The sequence below is a fragment of the Salmo trutta genome, chromosome 17 (assembly GCF_901001165.1).
Source record: "Salmo trutta chromosome 17, fSalTru1.1, whole genome shotgun sequence".
NCBI classification, from domain to species: domain Eukaryota; kingdom Metazoa; phylum Chordata; class Actinopteri; order Salmoniformes; family Salmonidae; genus Salmo; species Salmo trutta.
In genome coordinates this window covers 22,666,985-22,682,655 of record NC_042973.1, presented here as the reverse complement: position 1 = coordinate 22,682,655, position 15,671 = coordinate 22,666,985, and the positions used below count along the sequence as shown (strand labels likewise).

The 15,671-nt window shown below is 44.1% G+C and overlaps 1 protein-coding gene across 3 annotated transcripts; it reads right to left on the bottom strand.

Annotated features, from left to right (window-relative positions):
- Window positions 1–193: 193 nt before the first annotated feature.
- LOC115151870 (anillin-like) lies at window positions 194–14,135 on the bottom strand. Of its 3 annotated transcripts, none has more exons than XM_029696177.1 (23): window positions 13,572–14,134; window positions 13,278–13,372; window positions 13,003–13,182; window positions 10,462–10,557; window positions 10,125–10,300; window positions 9,839–9,931; window positions 9,224–9,338; window positions 6,358–6,671; window positions 6,126–6,220; window positions 5,293–5,422; window positions 4,938–5,073; window positions 4,545–4,730; window positions 4,215–4,341; window positions 3,798–3,846; window positions 3,608–3,664; window positions 3,452–3,484; window positions 3,167–3,188; window positions 2,963–3,072; window positions 2,496–2,549; window positions 2,085–2,171; window positions 1,851–1,958; window positions 1,551–1,696; window positions 194–1,286 (listed from the first exon to the last, which is right to left on the bottom strand). In XM_029696177.1, the coding sequence occupies exons 2-23, from the start codon at window positions 13,366–13,368 to the stop codon at window positions 1,121–1,123; spliced, it is 2,571 nt and encodes an 856-aa protein (XP_029552037.1). In that variant the 5' UTR covers window positions 13,369–13,372; window positions 13,572–14,134; the 3' UTR covers window positions 194–1,120. The 3 variants fall into 3 exon arrangements, with proteins under 3 accessions (XP_029552037.1, XP_029552039.1, XP_029552040.1); XM_029696179.1 differs by having other exon boundaries at window positions 9,224–9,335; XM_029696180.1 differs by lacking the exon at window positions 2,496–2,549 and having other exon boundaries at window positions 13,572–14,135.
- Between the last annotated feature and the right edge of the window lie 1,536 nt (window positions 14,136–15,671).

Genomic DNA, 15,671 nt, shown 5'->3' with positions numbered 1-15,671 from the left:
TTAAGGTCACACTGCATTGTGTGCGTCAGCTTAAAAGACTTCGCGGACAATAAATGCTATATTTGAGCCCATGGGGCTTTGAACTCAATGTTCATATTTTCCATATAAAAATGTACAGAGTTAAAAATAAAAAAAATTGACAAGAAAATGCCACGCAAACTGCAGGGACATAAAACAAATTCATCAGATAATGTACACTATTAGAGCCATTTTTATTATTTACTTGTAGTACCTTCATCAAATCAACTGCATATAAGAATGTTGACAGGTAGCTGATTACATCCACATACAAAAAGAGAATGACAGATTGACAGCAAATACATCAAGGGAAGGGGAATAGGTTAACTACAGAGTCTACAGACAGCAGCTACATTCATCATGTCCCTTTAGGGTCCTACTAGGATTTATCATCAGATGAGGCACTAACATTACTAAACATCTCCTTCGGACGTACATCATTCTATACTCTCCTTTGCCTTGCCTGGGTAGCTGCCATCTTTGTGGTCTGACCCCTGTTGTGTTACGCATAACACAGCACTAGATTTTGAATGAAGGAACTCAAACGGTCAGTATTTTCAACCTCGAAGCAGGTTGTCAAGTACAATACTATAACTGAACTTGCACTGCAATTCTACTTAAATCACTAAATTAATGAGTTTTTAGATTAGGTATTTATATCTTTTAGGTAGACTATATTATTTCTGAGAGACATATTTCCACACTTTAGAGGGTATTACAGTAATGCTGTAGTACTGAAATAATGTTGTCCAGTAGCCATGTCATGCTTTGTAGTGTTTGGCTTATCAGAATTATAACTACACTATTGGACTAATCATCCGTTTAGTGTTAGGGCTCTTCTGCACTAGCTTTGATACTTATTCAGTAGTGTTTCTAGATTATATGGATGTAGTTAATTATCCACTTCAAGCTCAGTTAAATAGTATATAATGCTAATAGACCACAAGATGGAGCTCTATTTCAAAGAGCTGACAAATCTAAGGCAAAAATATCACCACGTATAAAATAACCTCCCAATGGTAATCATAAGAATCCATAAAGATATATATAAAGATATATATAGAGAGAGATATATAAAGATATAGCATTATATAATAGTGTGTTACAGACTGCTCTCCCTTATGTTCCCACTGCTGGCCTGAGTGTTGGGCTGTGCTCCAGCATGGTTCAGGGCTCGGTGAGTCCAGGTATGCAGGTCCAGGAGAACCTGGTTCAGCTTCTCCATCCAGTCCCCTCGATCCTCCCGTGTATCTGCTGAGAACCAGCACCTGAAGAACAGCGAGATCATGGAACAGAGATTGGATTCAACACTTAATGAGAATACTGAAATGTCATGCTAGATCTATGAAGATACACCACCGTCTATGACACACACAGATAGGCTTACTTTAGCAGGATCTGTCATTCACAAAAAACATTCATATTGAAGACATTCATGACCACTTGTTGTCAAGGAATGGTAATTTGCTTGTATCATGTGAGTAGTTGTTACTTTACAGTTCATGCTAGACAACTATGAAATATCATCTTACTTGGCCAGAGCACGCTGGTCATCCTGTTGTGCAGTCTGGATGCCACTGACCAGTTCAAAAGTATAAGCGCGAGCACAGGAGTCCCTCTTCACTGGCTTCACACTTTGACTAGAGGAACTAAACAAAGAGATGCTGCCTTCTGCTGCCTGCAAGCACAACAGACAGAACAGTAGAGGGAATAACAGAATATTTTTAAGAGTTCAATGACCTTAAGAAATATCAAGTCAGGGTGTAACTTGGGTCTATGAGAAATAGACTGGAGCTCTTGGTTCTATAGTCATATGTCAATTAAATGCCCATCTTGCTGCTCTGGTCACTGGGGTGGTCCCAATAGGACATGTGGCTTCCCTCCAGGACAAAGAAGCGTCGATGCCAAGCTCCAAATCCATTCACCACCTCAAACATTGTCTGAATGGAAGGAGAAGGGAGAAAGAAGGGGTGGGTGGAAGATGAAATACCGTAAAGAAAGTGTAGAGGACAGGAGCAGGATAATATTCACAGGAGAGATCCCAATGAAACAAAACAGTAACTCACAAGGAAGCCCTGGTGTTGGACGTTAGAGTGGCTCTCGCTGTCTAATCGCAGGTAGATGTTTCCCTCTAGTGGAGATAGGAAGGGCACCTGTGTAGAGAGGAGGGGGAACTAGCAGGACATGGATACCAGGGTTGTGCTGCTTGTAATAGTTCATCTAGCTAGGGAGGTAAACAAAACATGCAGTGGAAAGCAATATGCAATGATTGTATTTTGCTCTAAGTCATAGGAACATATATGTATTTCTACACACATTTTCATCTACCTATAGAGTACGCCATCACTGATATTGAAGCCAGTGTAGCTAAGACTAATTATTGGTTGTTGATACCAGTGTTGCTGGCTACACACTCAGAGGTATGAAAGGAGTCAAATGGAAAAGCAAAGAGAAAAGAGAAAAAGTGAGAGCTAAACCTTTTCCTGAAACTCATCTCCCAGGAGTCTCCTGATTTTGCCTTCAAACTTTATCTGTGCACAAGTGGAGAGACAGCACAGGGGGTGGTAAAGGTTACATCACCAGTGATCCCCACCCAGACACTGGAAAACTTTAAACCAAAAACAAACAAAAGTCATGTGAGGAAATGACAACCATTCCGATCTGTATATCGCAACTGAAAGAATTACAATGGGTGGAAAAATCTGAAATGTGACAGATTCAATCAAATGGTAACCCACATCCTCAAGTGACAGTGAGTGAAACAAGCTGGCAATCAGGTGGTTCAAAATCAAAAAGGACAAGATAAAACCATGGAATGCAGTGACAAAAACATCAATCCCCACATCGTCCCATACTGCAGTAAAAATATCTGATACACAATCATCCAGGCTGGAGCACTGCAGCAGGTCTGACTGTGACGTGCAGCCAGGTGAGGTGAGTCTACCTTGTCCAGGGGGAACTTGCTCTGGCCCAGGGAGGCCAGGGAGATCTTGTGAGAACCAACCAGAGCGAAGTGGCTGGTGCGCCGGGTGTTCAGGGCTGGCATAGTAGAAGCTGTGGGCGGTTGATTTGATCCAAATCAAAAACTGCCACCACTCAGGATGAATGTTATCTTCAGATAATATGCAACCGGGACAATAATACTTACATGTCACACTGTGGTTGGATCTCTGTTGAAAAGCAACAAGAAAACATTTTCAGATGAGAAATGTGTAACAGGTAAGGAAAAAGGGTTGGTGCCTATCCATCTCTGTTCCAAATGAAATGCATGTGTGCCTTTCTGCACTCTTACTGATCAAATATGTATTCTCTGATATCCCAGATCAATAGTGTCCTAACATATACAGCATTTCATTGAAAAGGGTCATGCAGATACATACACAGTGAGTGGGACATTTCAAGTACTAGGCAGATAAGAAAGCCAATCACTCACCTTTATGGTGCTTAGAAGCTTCCTTGGGGTGATCTTAAAGAAGAACGTAGTAAGATCAGAAATGTGCTTTTGTGCAGAACACTTGTGTATAATACTTAATTGTAATCTATAGAACATTGGACAGAATTTCTTAAATCAGAAGATTAGCTCACCCACCCTTGATCTGGAGGAGCTGCGGAGATCCACATCACAGGTGTTCCCTGAGGTGTGGGACTGAGTAATAGAAGACCGTTTGGAAATAATACATACAACCTATTAACACCTTTCTCATCATTGACCCTTTATTGTAAAGATTTACTAATACACCCGTTTTAGGTGACATATTCAGTAATATGTTCCATCTCACCAGGCTGTAGACCTCCACATCAATCTCAAAGTTGGAGTGAATGTCCTCCCTGAAGGGACACAGTACAGAATCAGAAAGACTTGGACAGACGAGGGGTGACAGCTATTTCAGCAGTAATACAGTAGACATTACATAAGCATCTCCTTCAAGGCACGGACAGACCAGTAGGTTTGCCGGCAGAGAGTACTTGGCACCTCTGAACAGTGCCGGCCGTAATTTGCAAACTGATTCTACATGTTGAAATGGGCCAAAATGATGGCTGTCAGTCATCCACCGGCGGGTAGTCTATAACACACGCGCCGACAGCAAGCAAATGGCGAACAAACAGCCCCCTACTGTATAGACCGTCAATCGAGTTGTCACCTTTACTCCTAACTAATAACTTCCTCCATATGTGGAACCAGTGGCGGGACTCACAGGGTGATGGAGGTGGGGAAGGAGATGGTGTCTCCATTCTGGGCGTCCGCTGCAGTGGCCAACGGGGTCGCAACAATGTTGCAGGGTCCATAGCGAATCAGGACAAAGAAATAGTGAGTTGGGCGACCTTTAGGGAGGAGAGAAATATTAGATTAGTTGTTCATTAACCATCTGGTATGGTGTCTTGAGCTGACCATGAATTGGACTATAGTGTTTTGTGCATTTAACCTAAATGAAGAGGCAAAGAACTAACCTCTGCAGCTGGCAGATTCAAAATAAACTTTACATTATAAAGGTGACAGCATGCGTAGCCTATCGGATGGTAGGTACCTGTTTGTGTGTGGGCTGAGCAGACAAACTCCACCTTGAGAGGGAGCTGGACACTGTTGATGCTGACGGTGCCCCTGCAGGGCTGCTGGGACATGCTGGAGTCCCCCTCAGCATCCTCTAACTCCCCTGAGACCCCCCTCTCCCTCAGCCTGGACACCTCAGCCAGCATGGCCGCCCGTTTCTCACCTGACACAGAGAGAGAGGGGACAGTCAGATGACAATACAATGGAGACTAATCAAGAGGTTCATCATTCACTCCAGAATAGAAGGATTTGGGAGGGAAAGGACAGGAATAACCATAGGACAGAGATGAGTTTGTGTAGAAACTAACTGAGCAGATGGAAAAACTGGAATCATGGCACTAGAAGGTGGATATGACCAGCGGCGACTCACAGGAGACGAGCAGTAGTTTCTCAGCCTCGGCCTCCTCTAGGGAACCCCTGCCGTGGTCCTCATCAGTGCAGCAGCTCAGGGCCTGCAAAGTCTGATTGATGACCATCTGCAGCTTGGCAGCCTCCTCATTCAGAACCTGACCAATCACAGCAGGACAGGATATTCACTCCACCCAGCCATAATCATTTAAATAATATTTATTTACCGTGTCAGAGGCATAGTTATGTTATCCATGTGGTACATTTGTCAATGCCTTCACATAAAGGAACGTTTTGGATGATATGCTACACTGGTAGTCTCGCTCCATAACACAGAAGACACACTAGACTCAACCGCTCCAAGTTGTACTACAGACCATGATCCTGTCCTTGGTGTTGACAGTTTGCTGGGGGCGGGACTTCTCAGCCGCACGCCTCTGCAACCCTGGGGTTACACTCTGAATAGCTGGCTTGGTGCTCTGCCTCTGGGTACGGTAGGCATCGATGCTGTCAATCAACCAATGACAAAACACATTGGAGTCATCAGTCACAGGTAGAAATCACAAGCCAATAATTTTTGTTGTTGCACTTTTTACCCCAATTTCTTGATAGTCAATTGGTAGTTACAGTCTTGTCCCATCACTGCAACTCCTGTACGGACTCAGGAGAGGCGAAGGTCGAGACCCGCGCGTCCTCCGAAACACAACCCCACCAAGCCGCACTGCTTCCTGACACACTGCTTGCTTAACCCGGAAGCCAGCCGCACCAATGCTTCGGAGGAAACACCGTACAACCGGCGACCCTGTCAGCGTGCATGCACCTGGCTCTCCACAGGAGTCGCTAGAGCGCGATGGGACAAGGACTTCCCGACCGGCCAAACCCTCCCCGAACCCGGACAACGCCGGGCCAATTATGCACCACCTCATGGGTCTCCCTGTCACAGCCGGCTGCGACACAGCCTGTGACTGAACCCGAATCTGTAGTGACTTAGACCGCTGCCCTACTCGGGTGGCTGCCAATCATATCTTTTGAAAGATTTTCATAGTCAATACATTTTTCAAATTTCACTCGTTAGCCGATTCCCCACAGTTTTTATTATTTTTTTTTACGCAAAAAATGTTTTTTAGGCAAAAACCTAAACGTGCACCATGGGGGGGGGGGGGCAGGACAGAGTTTTGGATACCCTGGTGTAGAGGACATGATGACTCACCTGTAGAGGGGGACACTGACAGCAGGGGGAGTGGTCAGCTCCTCAGGAGTCAGAGGTAGGGATGGTGGGGTGGCTGGCTGACTAGCTGCAAGTCTCTGCAGGGATATTAAAACACTTAGATGTCAATTTGGAAGTGTAAAACACTCAAAGCTTTGAAACCGCAGGGCAACACTTTCAGAATCAGATTGAACAAGGTGACCCTGGCGCCCTCTGTCTGTCTGCAGAGCCTTACCATTGGAGTCACCACAGCTTCCACAGACCTGCTGAGAGGAGAGAGGATGCAGCTAGGTGGGAGGGTCAGCAGCTCATCTGCACTGGAGTCCAGTTCCCTGGTCTCTTCCAGGTCTTCACCCTCCTCAGCTTTCTCCTTGTCCAACTCTGTGTCCGTTTTCTCCTTTCTGCGCATCACTGTGGCTATGCCAGTGTCATAATCCTCAGTGCCCTCCTCCTCCTCCCTTCCCTGGGCAGCAGCCTCCAGCATGTCCTTAAACATCAGGTCAATCATCTCAGCAGTGTTGGTTTTATCTTGAGAGCTCAGCTCAGCCTCTGTGGATAAATCCCCATATGCAGTAAGTTAACATTCAAACAAACTATTGCTGTAGTATGTCTGGGACCTGGTTATTCAACTAGTAACAAATATTTCAAATGGCTCATTATTTGGTTGTTCAGTGTAAAAAAATAATGACAGGGGTGTGAGGTGGTGGCAGTGACCCATTGAACCGATTGTTTAGAATGGAGTGCACTGCAGACAGTAAAATATTACCAGTATCTTTATAACCCAGGTGTGTAAGCGACTGCATGTACAGTGCCTTCAGACAGTATTCGCAGCCCTAGACTTTTTCCACATTTTGTTGTTACAGGCAGACTGAATTTAAATTGGATTCAATTGAGATTGTGTGTCACTGGCCTACTCACAATACCCCTTAATCTCAAAGTGGAATTATGATTTTTCAACATGATTACAAATTTAAAGCTCAAATGTCTTGAGTCAATAGGTACTCAACCCCTTTTATGGCAAGCCTAAAAATGTGCTTAACAAGTTTGCGATAATGTTTAAAAAAAATTTGAATGACTACCTCATCTCTGTACCCCACATACACAGATAATTGTAAGGTCCCTCAGTCAAGAAATTAATTTCAAACACAGATTCAACCAAAGACCTGGGAGGTTTTCCAATGCCTCGCGAAGAGCACCTATTGGTAGATGGGTAAAAAAAAAAAAAAAGCAGACATTGAATATCCCTTTGAGCATGGTGAAGTTATTAATTACACTTTGGATGGTGTATCAATACACACAGGTGTCCTTCCTAACTCAGTTGCTGGAGAGGAAGGAAACCGCTCCGATTTCACCATGAGACCAATGGTGACGAAAACAGTTAAGAGTTTAATGGCTTGATAGGAGAAAACTGAGGATGGATCAACAACATTGTAGTTACTCCACAATACTAACCTAATTGACAGAGCGAAAAGGAAGCCTACAGAATACAAATATTCAAAAACATGCATCCTGTTTGCAACAAGGCACTAAAGTAATAGTGCACAAAATGTGGCAAAGCAATAAACAAAACACGTATTCAGGACAAGTTAGAGGCAGACACTGGGAGATGAATTCAGCTTTCAGCAGGACAATAACCTAAAACACAAATCTACACTGGAGTTACTTACTACTAAGACAGTGAATGTTCCTGAGTGGCTGGCTAGTTAGTTTGGACTTAAATCTGCTTAACAATCTATGGCAAGGCCTGAAAATGATTGTTTAGCAATGATTAAGAACCAATTTGACAGAGCATGAAGAATTTTGAAGATAATATGTTACACAATCCAGGTGTGGAAAGCTCTTAGAGACTTGCCCAGAAACACTCACAGCTGTAATCGCTGCCAAAGGTGCATCTACAAAGTATTGATTCAGGGGTGTGAATACTTATCTAAATGATATATTTCTGCATTTAATTTTCAATAATGTGCAAAAATGACTAAACATATTTTCACTTTGTCATTATGGAGTAGTGTGTGTGTAGATGGGTTCGAGGAAAAAAATCTATTTCATCCATTTTTAATTCAGGCTGTAACAACAATGTGGAATAAGTCAAGGGGTAAGAATATACTTTCTAAAATCACTGTAAGAACCCAAATTGTTTATTTATCACCTCACCAACTTGTGCCAACAGCCCTAGACAACATTTGTCTCACCTGACATACTCTCTCTTCTTCAGCTAGATGAGGAGTCCAGCTCACACAGGGCCTAGTCATTGATCATTTCTGGCTCCAGAGTAAAGGTGACTTTCTTTAGCTCTTTTGCCTCTGACTGCAGTTCACAAGTCTGTTCCTCATTTGTATGCAGCTCAGAGTCTTCCTGTTCCCTGTTTGATGAGTTTGTGGTCAACCCCTGCTTATGACCCAAAACAGAACCCCCCTCCCCTGGTCTTCACCTTCAGCAGACGCCACACCCTGGACCTCATCTACAAGACTTTCTGGCTTCCCTCGTTCTTCAAATCCAGAAGATTCCATCTTCTCTTGCTCCTGACATAAGTGGGGACCCCACTTCCATCTGCTCCTCACCTACAAAGTACCCCATCTCTTCAACTAGTGGGGACCTCATCTTCTAGTGGGGACTTCATCTTCCCCTTCTCTTCCTCTATCGTGGACCCTACCTCCATTGACACTTGCTTATCATCTAAAAAGGGAATGAACTCATCATCCAACTGTTCACCTATATAGAACTTCACACCCCTCTGCTTCTCACTAAGGACTGAACCTCTTTCCTCCTGCTTGTTACTAGCAGAAGACTCTGCCTTGTCCTGCTCTTTCACTACAGGACCCTCTGCTGCCTCATGTCGTTTATCTGGCAGAGCATTTCCCTGACAAATGTCCAGAGTGCACTCCGCCTCCTCCACCTCTTGTGGTGGGACATCCATGTTGTAAACTGAGGCTCTCATCACCTGTTGTATAATCAATCTCACACCTCTCTTCTACACTGACATTTACACAAAACTCAGATTGACTAACAGGAACAGTTAGATTTTTTTCAACATATACCGTTAAAGTGTCTCCAAGCTCTTCATCTGTAATACATTGACTTCTCCTCTTGCAGTGTCTTACCAATGTCTTGGATAGGAAGCTCCACTCCATGGATCTTAGCAGTGACAGAAGTCTCGGTAAAGCTGCCATCCTTCACCCAGAGAGTCTCATCACCAGTCACATTGAGGTCTGCCTGCTGGACAAAACATATTTTTTTTTAATAGCTCAGGCCAAAATACAAGCAAGCACCTTTGTTCCTCTCATGCACACATCTATGCAGCCTTTTCTAATACACATATTACAAAAAGGTACTGTGCCACTATGTGAAGAACCAGGTGAACCCTAAACCCGATTACCATTCACATGACTTTGAAGAGGCCAATGATGGTCAGTGACACCTGTGACATTGAGACACCCCGGTTTCCCCACAGAACTAGTTACACCCAGTCCAATGTCCATATATGTAAACTCACATTCCATGGTTGGAACGGTGGCCACTGCAGTCTCCTGCTATAGCCAACCATCATCCGAGGGGAGGATGAGGAGACGGGTGGGGTCACCCTCTAATGATCTCACAACAAATACCATTGTTCTATCAGGAACCGAGTACTTGAGCTCAACCAAAGAGCCACAAACAGAACCCTTAAGAACAATATTCCATTACCAGACACAAGGGGAGGGTAACACCAAACTTACCTCAGTCAGTGAGGAATCAGAGTATGTTCGCTTTAGAAAGATATTCTGTGCGATTGGCTGGGACCTTAAGAGACGCAGCTCCTCCTCCCTTTCCTGATTGGTCAGACAAATAGAAGCCTTTAGACAGACACTTCCCAGGAATCTGAACAATTGTGTAATATCAACATTTCAGCATTGCATACCTCTAGATAAGCTCCTGCTATTCTCAAGAGAGTTGGTGAGCACACAAACCACATTGAAAATCTTACTTCACTGCCTGAAGTGTGTGTGTGTGAGTGGCACAGACCTGGCGTATGCAGGAGGCTTGCTTGGAGCTGGGTGTTTCACTGTCCTCAAGTTTAAGCTGTAAGTTGGTAACGGCGTTGGAGAGGGTACGGGGGCACCAGTTTCCTGGCAGAGGGCTGGCCGGACGGGTGGTGGGGGCGTTAAACCGCTCCACCCGTGAGCTGAATTCTGCCTCACCTGAAAAACAGACCAGATGCTCCTATCATACAACAACCTCAGAGCAGACAAGTGTTCTCCCTCACATTCAATGACTGATAATGATGCAGTCTTTACATTGGCAAGTGAGTGTGGCACACTGTGTAAAGAAGCATTAAAGGTGAATGTGTAAGATTACTCACCAATAAGATGGTTCTCTTTGAACCCTTCCTGGATTATAATGGATGGTACCCCAGACCCTGGATCAGAGAGGCATCTCGGAGCCAGTAGAGGCCCTCCTACAAACAAAACAACCACCGTTGGTCACTGTTTCTCCATGACTACAGATCTAAGTATTGCAAGTAGGTTATTTTAGGAGGGAGAGTTATCAAATCAAACTTGGTCACATGCTCCAAATACAACAGGTATAGACTTTACCGTGAAACGCTTACTTAACGAGCCCTTTCCCAACAATGCAGAGTTAAAAAGTACAAAAAAATGTTCTAAACAGAAAATAGTAACACAATGAATATCAATAAAGAGGCTATAATACAAGGATAGCCCTTGATCATGATGACTCTCAGTACCATTACATAAGTCAATGGAAGAATGCGTTTTCTGTACAGGGAAGTTTTATAAGGCTCCCAACGCTTGGTCTGAACATTAAAATGCATTGCTTGCGGTATGGTTGTTGAAGCACTTTGACCTTTTCTTTCATATCGGCAAGAAATAATCTTCAAATAACAAAAGGTTAAATTGATACACCTTTATAGGGTCAGGGTTCCCACACAGCCATATGTTTCATGTTACAGTGTTTGTTTACAGGAAAACAGACAGAAAACAGAGTGGACAACCTGTGCAAATTAGCTATGTGCATCTCCGAACACCTGTGTGTAAATCCGGAAGTCGAACGACAGAAACATGTTGTCACTGAAAAATACTGCAACTATTAAAACACTGTACAGTAACTGTGTACTTTGCATTTGGGAAATTTTGAAGTGATATTAAAATAGAGGGATTTAAGTTCAGAACCATACCGCATTTGAGAATTGATTCATGTTTAGATGGAGTGTTCGGCCATTTTGGCTGCCAGAGCCAGTTCGCCTTTAAACAGAACATGCAAGGTCCTTGAGCTATAAGGAGTAAGGCTCCTTTAGTCCATTATTGGGCGACATACACATCCCTTTTTCAGGACTCTGTCTTTCAAAGATAATTCGTAAAAATCCAAATAACTTCACAGATCTTCATTGTAAAGGGTTTAAACACTGTTTCCAATGCTTGTTCAATGAACCATAAACACTTAATGAACATGCACCTGTGGAATGGTCATTAAGACATTAACAGCTTACAGGCAGTAGGCATTTAAGGTCACAGTTATGAAAACTTAGGACACTGAAGAGGCCTTTCTACTGACTCTGAAAAACACAAAAAATAGCTGCCCAGGGTCCCTGCTTATCTGCGTGAACGTGCCTTAGGCATGCTGCAAGGAGGCATGAGGACTGCAGATGTGGCCAGTGCAATAAATTGCAATGTCCGTACTGTGAGACGCCTAAGACAGCACTACAGGGAGACAGGACGGACTGCTGATCGTCCTCGCAGTGGCAGACCACGTGTAACAACATCTGCACAGGATCGGTACATCCGAACCTCACACCTGCGGGACAGGTACAGGATGGCAACAACAACTGCCCGAGTTACACCAGAAAAGCACAATCCCTCCATCAGTGCTCAGACTGTCCGCAATAGGCTGACAGAGGCTGGACTGAGGGCTTGTAGGCCTGTTGTAAGGCAGGTCCTCAGACATCACCGGCAACAACGTCGCCTATGGGCACAAACCCACCGCCGCTGGACCAGACAGGATTGGCAAAAAGCGCTCTTCACTGTCGAGTCGCGGTTTTGTCTCACCAGGGGGTGAGGGTCGGTTTCACGTTTATCGTCGAAGGAATGAGTTACACTGAGGCCTGTACTCTGGAGCGGGATCGATTTGGAGGTGGAGGGTCTGTCATGGTCTGGGGCGGTGTGTCACAGCATCATCGGACTGAGCTTGTTGTCATTGCAGGCAATCTCAATGCTGTGCGTTACAGGGAAGACATCCTCCTCCCTCATGTGGTACCCTTCCTGCAGGCTCATCCTGACATGACCCTCCAGCATGATAATGCCACCAGCCATACTGCTCGTTCTGTGCGTGATTTCCTGCAAGACAGGAATGTCAGTGTTCTGCCATGGCCAGCGAAGAGCTCAGATCTCAATCCCATTGAGCACGTCTGGGACCTGTTGGATCGGAGGGTGAGGGCTAGGGCCATTCCCCCCAGAAATGTCCAGAAACGTGCAGGAGCCTTGGAGGAAGAGTGGGGTAACATCTCACAGCAAGAACTGGCAAATCTGGTGCAGTCAATGAGGAGATGCACTGCAGTACTTAATGCAGCTGGTGGCCACACCAGATACTGACTGTTACTTTTGATTTAGACCCCCCCTTTGTTCAGGGACACATTATTCAATTTCTGTTAATCACATGTCCAGTTTATGTCTCAGTTGTTGAATCTTGTTATGTTCATACAAATGTTTACACATGTTAAGTTTGCTGAAAATAAACACAGTTGGCAGTGAGAGGACATTTCTTTTTTTGCTGAGATTACAAGGAGATAGTTGTGGTAATATGTACATGTAGGTATGGGTAAAAGTGACTAGGCAATCAGGATAGATAATATAAATAAAGAGATTAGCAGCAGCATATCTTATCTTACCCTCACGTCTCTGGGTTAGTTGCTGTACCCTGGAGCGGACAGAGCAGAGAGCAGGGGTGTCTGGCTTCACCTCCAGCTCTGCACAGCAGAGGTGGTCTCTTGATGAAGAACTCTTGTTTGGGCTGAAGTTCTCCTCGCCCAACAACTTCAGGCGACGCCTCTTCTTAACATCATTGACCTCTAAGACAGGATGAGGAAGTTCATAATAACGGCTATGCCCCAACACTGCACTGTTAGTTAGGTGTTTGTTAGTTACACATTGACAACACACTCACCTGACGAGGGGACATTGTCCTCTGTGTCAGACAGAGGGTCTCTCTGTCTCTTCAAAGCTGTCGACAACCCACTTCGATGTTTCCTATCCATGCTCCTATAAAATACACACCAAATGAAGTGCAGTGCCTAGCTAGCTATCGATTATGCAAATTAGCTAACTATCTGATTTACCCAGCAGCAGGTTCAGCTACAAGCCTGCTGCATACTGCTGCTAGCTATCTAGGGTTAGCTAACGGACGTGGCTGAAACGACTTAACGTTAGCTAAAATGTGTAGGATATAACACCCTCTTACCTTAACAGAAGTGTCAGTGTGTGGCAAACAAGTCACGACTGGGCATAAATTGCAGTGAAGATTCAAACGACTTTGTTTATTCGACGCCTTTCCTACTTTAAACTTTGAATTTCAGCGGGTTTTAGACGTACGTCTGTTGTGCTTGACCACCTCGCCATAAGACTACCGTAACGCCAAGCTTTAGTGCGCAAAACTTTTGGTATTGTATTTATGGTAGGTAGACGATTAACTTCCAGAGCGGAAGAGACAAGGAACTTCAATCTAACTAACTTCATTAGATCCGTGAAGTCTCCCAAACGCTCGATTTGTCTTATTGTCACATACAACTAAAATCCAATACAAGTCAACAGTAAACATGTTGTCCCCCACGAATGATGCAGTGCCCCCATTTGGGCCAATTAGTGAAATCAATTCAAGCACCAACGGGACAGGAGATATACTCGTTCAAAGTTTGGAATTTCAGTTGATTACTGTAGCGCCCCCATTGGGCTTATCAGTGTAGGTTTTTAAATGTCGGATCTCAAGTTTCGGCTAAATTGGGCCAGAGGTGTCTGATATATAGCCCAACATCTATTTGTTTTATTTAATTAAGAACACATTCTTATTTATAATGACGGCTAGGGTCTGCAGTGACGCCTCTAGCAACTGAGCTGCAGTGCCTTAGACCGCTGCGCCACTCTGGAGGGAAAATTCAACAATGAAACTGACATTAAATGTGGAGAATGATACATTTGCAATAGAGCTGTGGCCATGATCACAATTGTTAACTTCCAATTTAATTAACTAAACATGGCCGTTAATAATTGCATAATTACACAAGGCAACAACAACAAACTGAGTTTATAGGCTATTTATTAACTCCGGGTAGACTACACAAGTGGCACAAATTGATTTGCAATAACTTCCGTGATATCGTCATTTCAACATACTGTACTTATTGTATCAAATGGTAGGCTACAGTAGCCTACAATGGCATATCAACTACTTGATGGCCAACAGATGCAAATGTAGCCTATCATTCTCCACATTTAATGTCATTTTCATTGTCAATTATTTACCATAACACAAGCACAAGGAGTTCCATAACTTCCATTTCAAATTGAGCAGCGCTCCAGACCCTAAAACTGAGCATGAGTAAAAGCCTTCGCTTAATACTGTTATCCATAAGAAAAGTCAACAGTATAATTCAGTTTACTTTAAACCACCTCTGAGCGAACTTATCTAAAGAGCTCTAGTGCGCCTAAAGTCGTTTTCCAATGCTTTGTCGCCGTTATATCAGGTTTAGCTCGTGAATATGTTTTATGGAGAAAGGGTGTCTTCATAATGACCAATCTAAATAGCCTACACACAACTTGTAAAAAGTTGTCACAACATGGGGGCGTGATGTTCTGTCTCCGTGACTCAGCTGCCTCTCAAAGCACACACATCCCTCCACCACTCACTCACTCAGTAACAGCCTGCTCACTGCCGGATAGTCAGCAGCAGCAGATCACAGTGAAATATAGATTTTTTTAAAGATACATGCCATGGCTGGCGCGGTGCAATTTAAAAGTGGCCCAAAAACCCGCAACATAGTTTTCAAAGTAGCCCAAACCCGCGAACATGGCAACACTGATCATTAACCATGTTAAAAAAAAGGCAATAGCCTAAACATATCGTCCTTCACGACTGATGCAGCGCCTCCCTTGGGCCAGTCAGTGTAATTGAGTAAATTATGGATCTCTATGGCAAGACACATCATCTACCCAAGTTTCGTCAAAATCGGGCCAGTGGTGTCTGAGATATTGTGTGTGACTAACGTACATACAGTTGATTACAATAGTGTCCCCCTTGGGCCAATCAGTGTGATTTTGTAAATGCCTGATCTCTATGGCAAGATGCATCATTCACATACTTTTTGTCAAAATCAGGCCAGTGGTGTCTGAGATATCGCGTGGGTTAGCTAGACTCATATCCCTGAGCATGTGTGCTAAATTTCAGCTCTCTGAGTCAAACATATCCTGCGTCTCGCCAGTCCATAAAGAGTTCTCCGAATCCTGAGAAGCGTTGGAGTGGGCGGATTTCCTCGTCCTTCTCGCCAGCCGTGATTCTGGGAAGCTC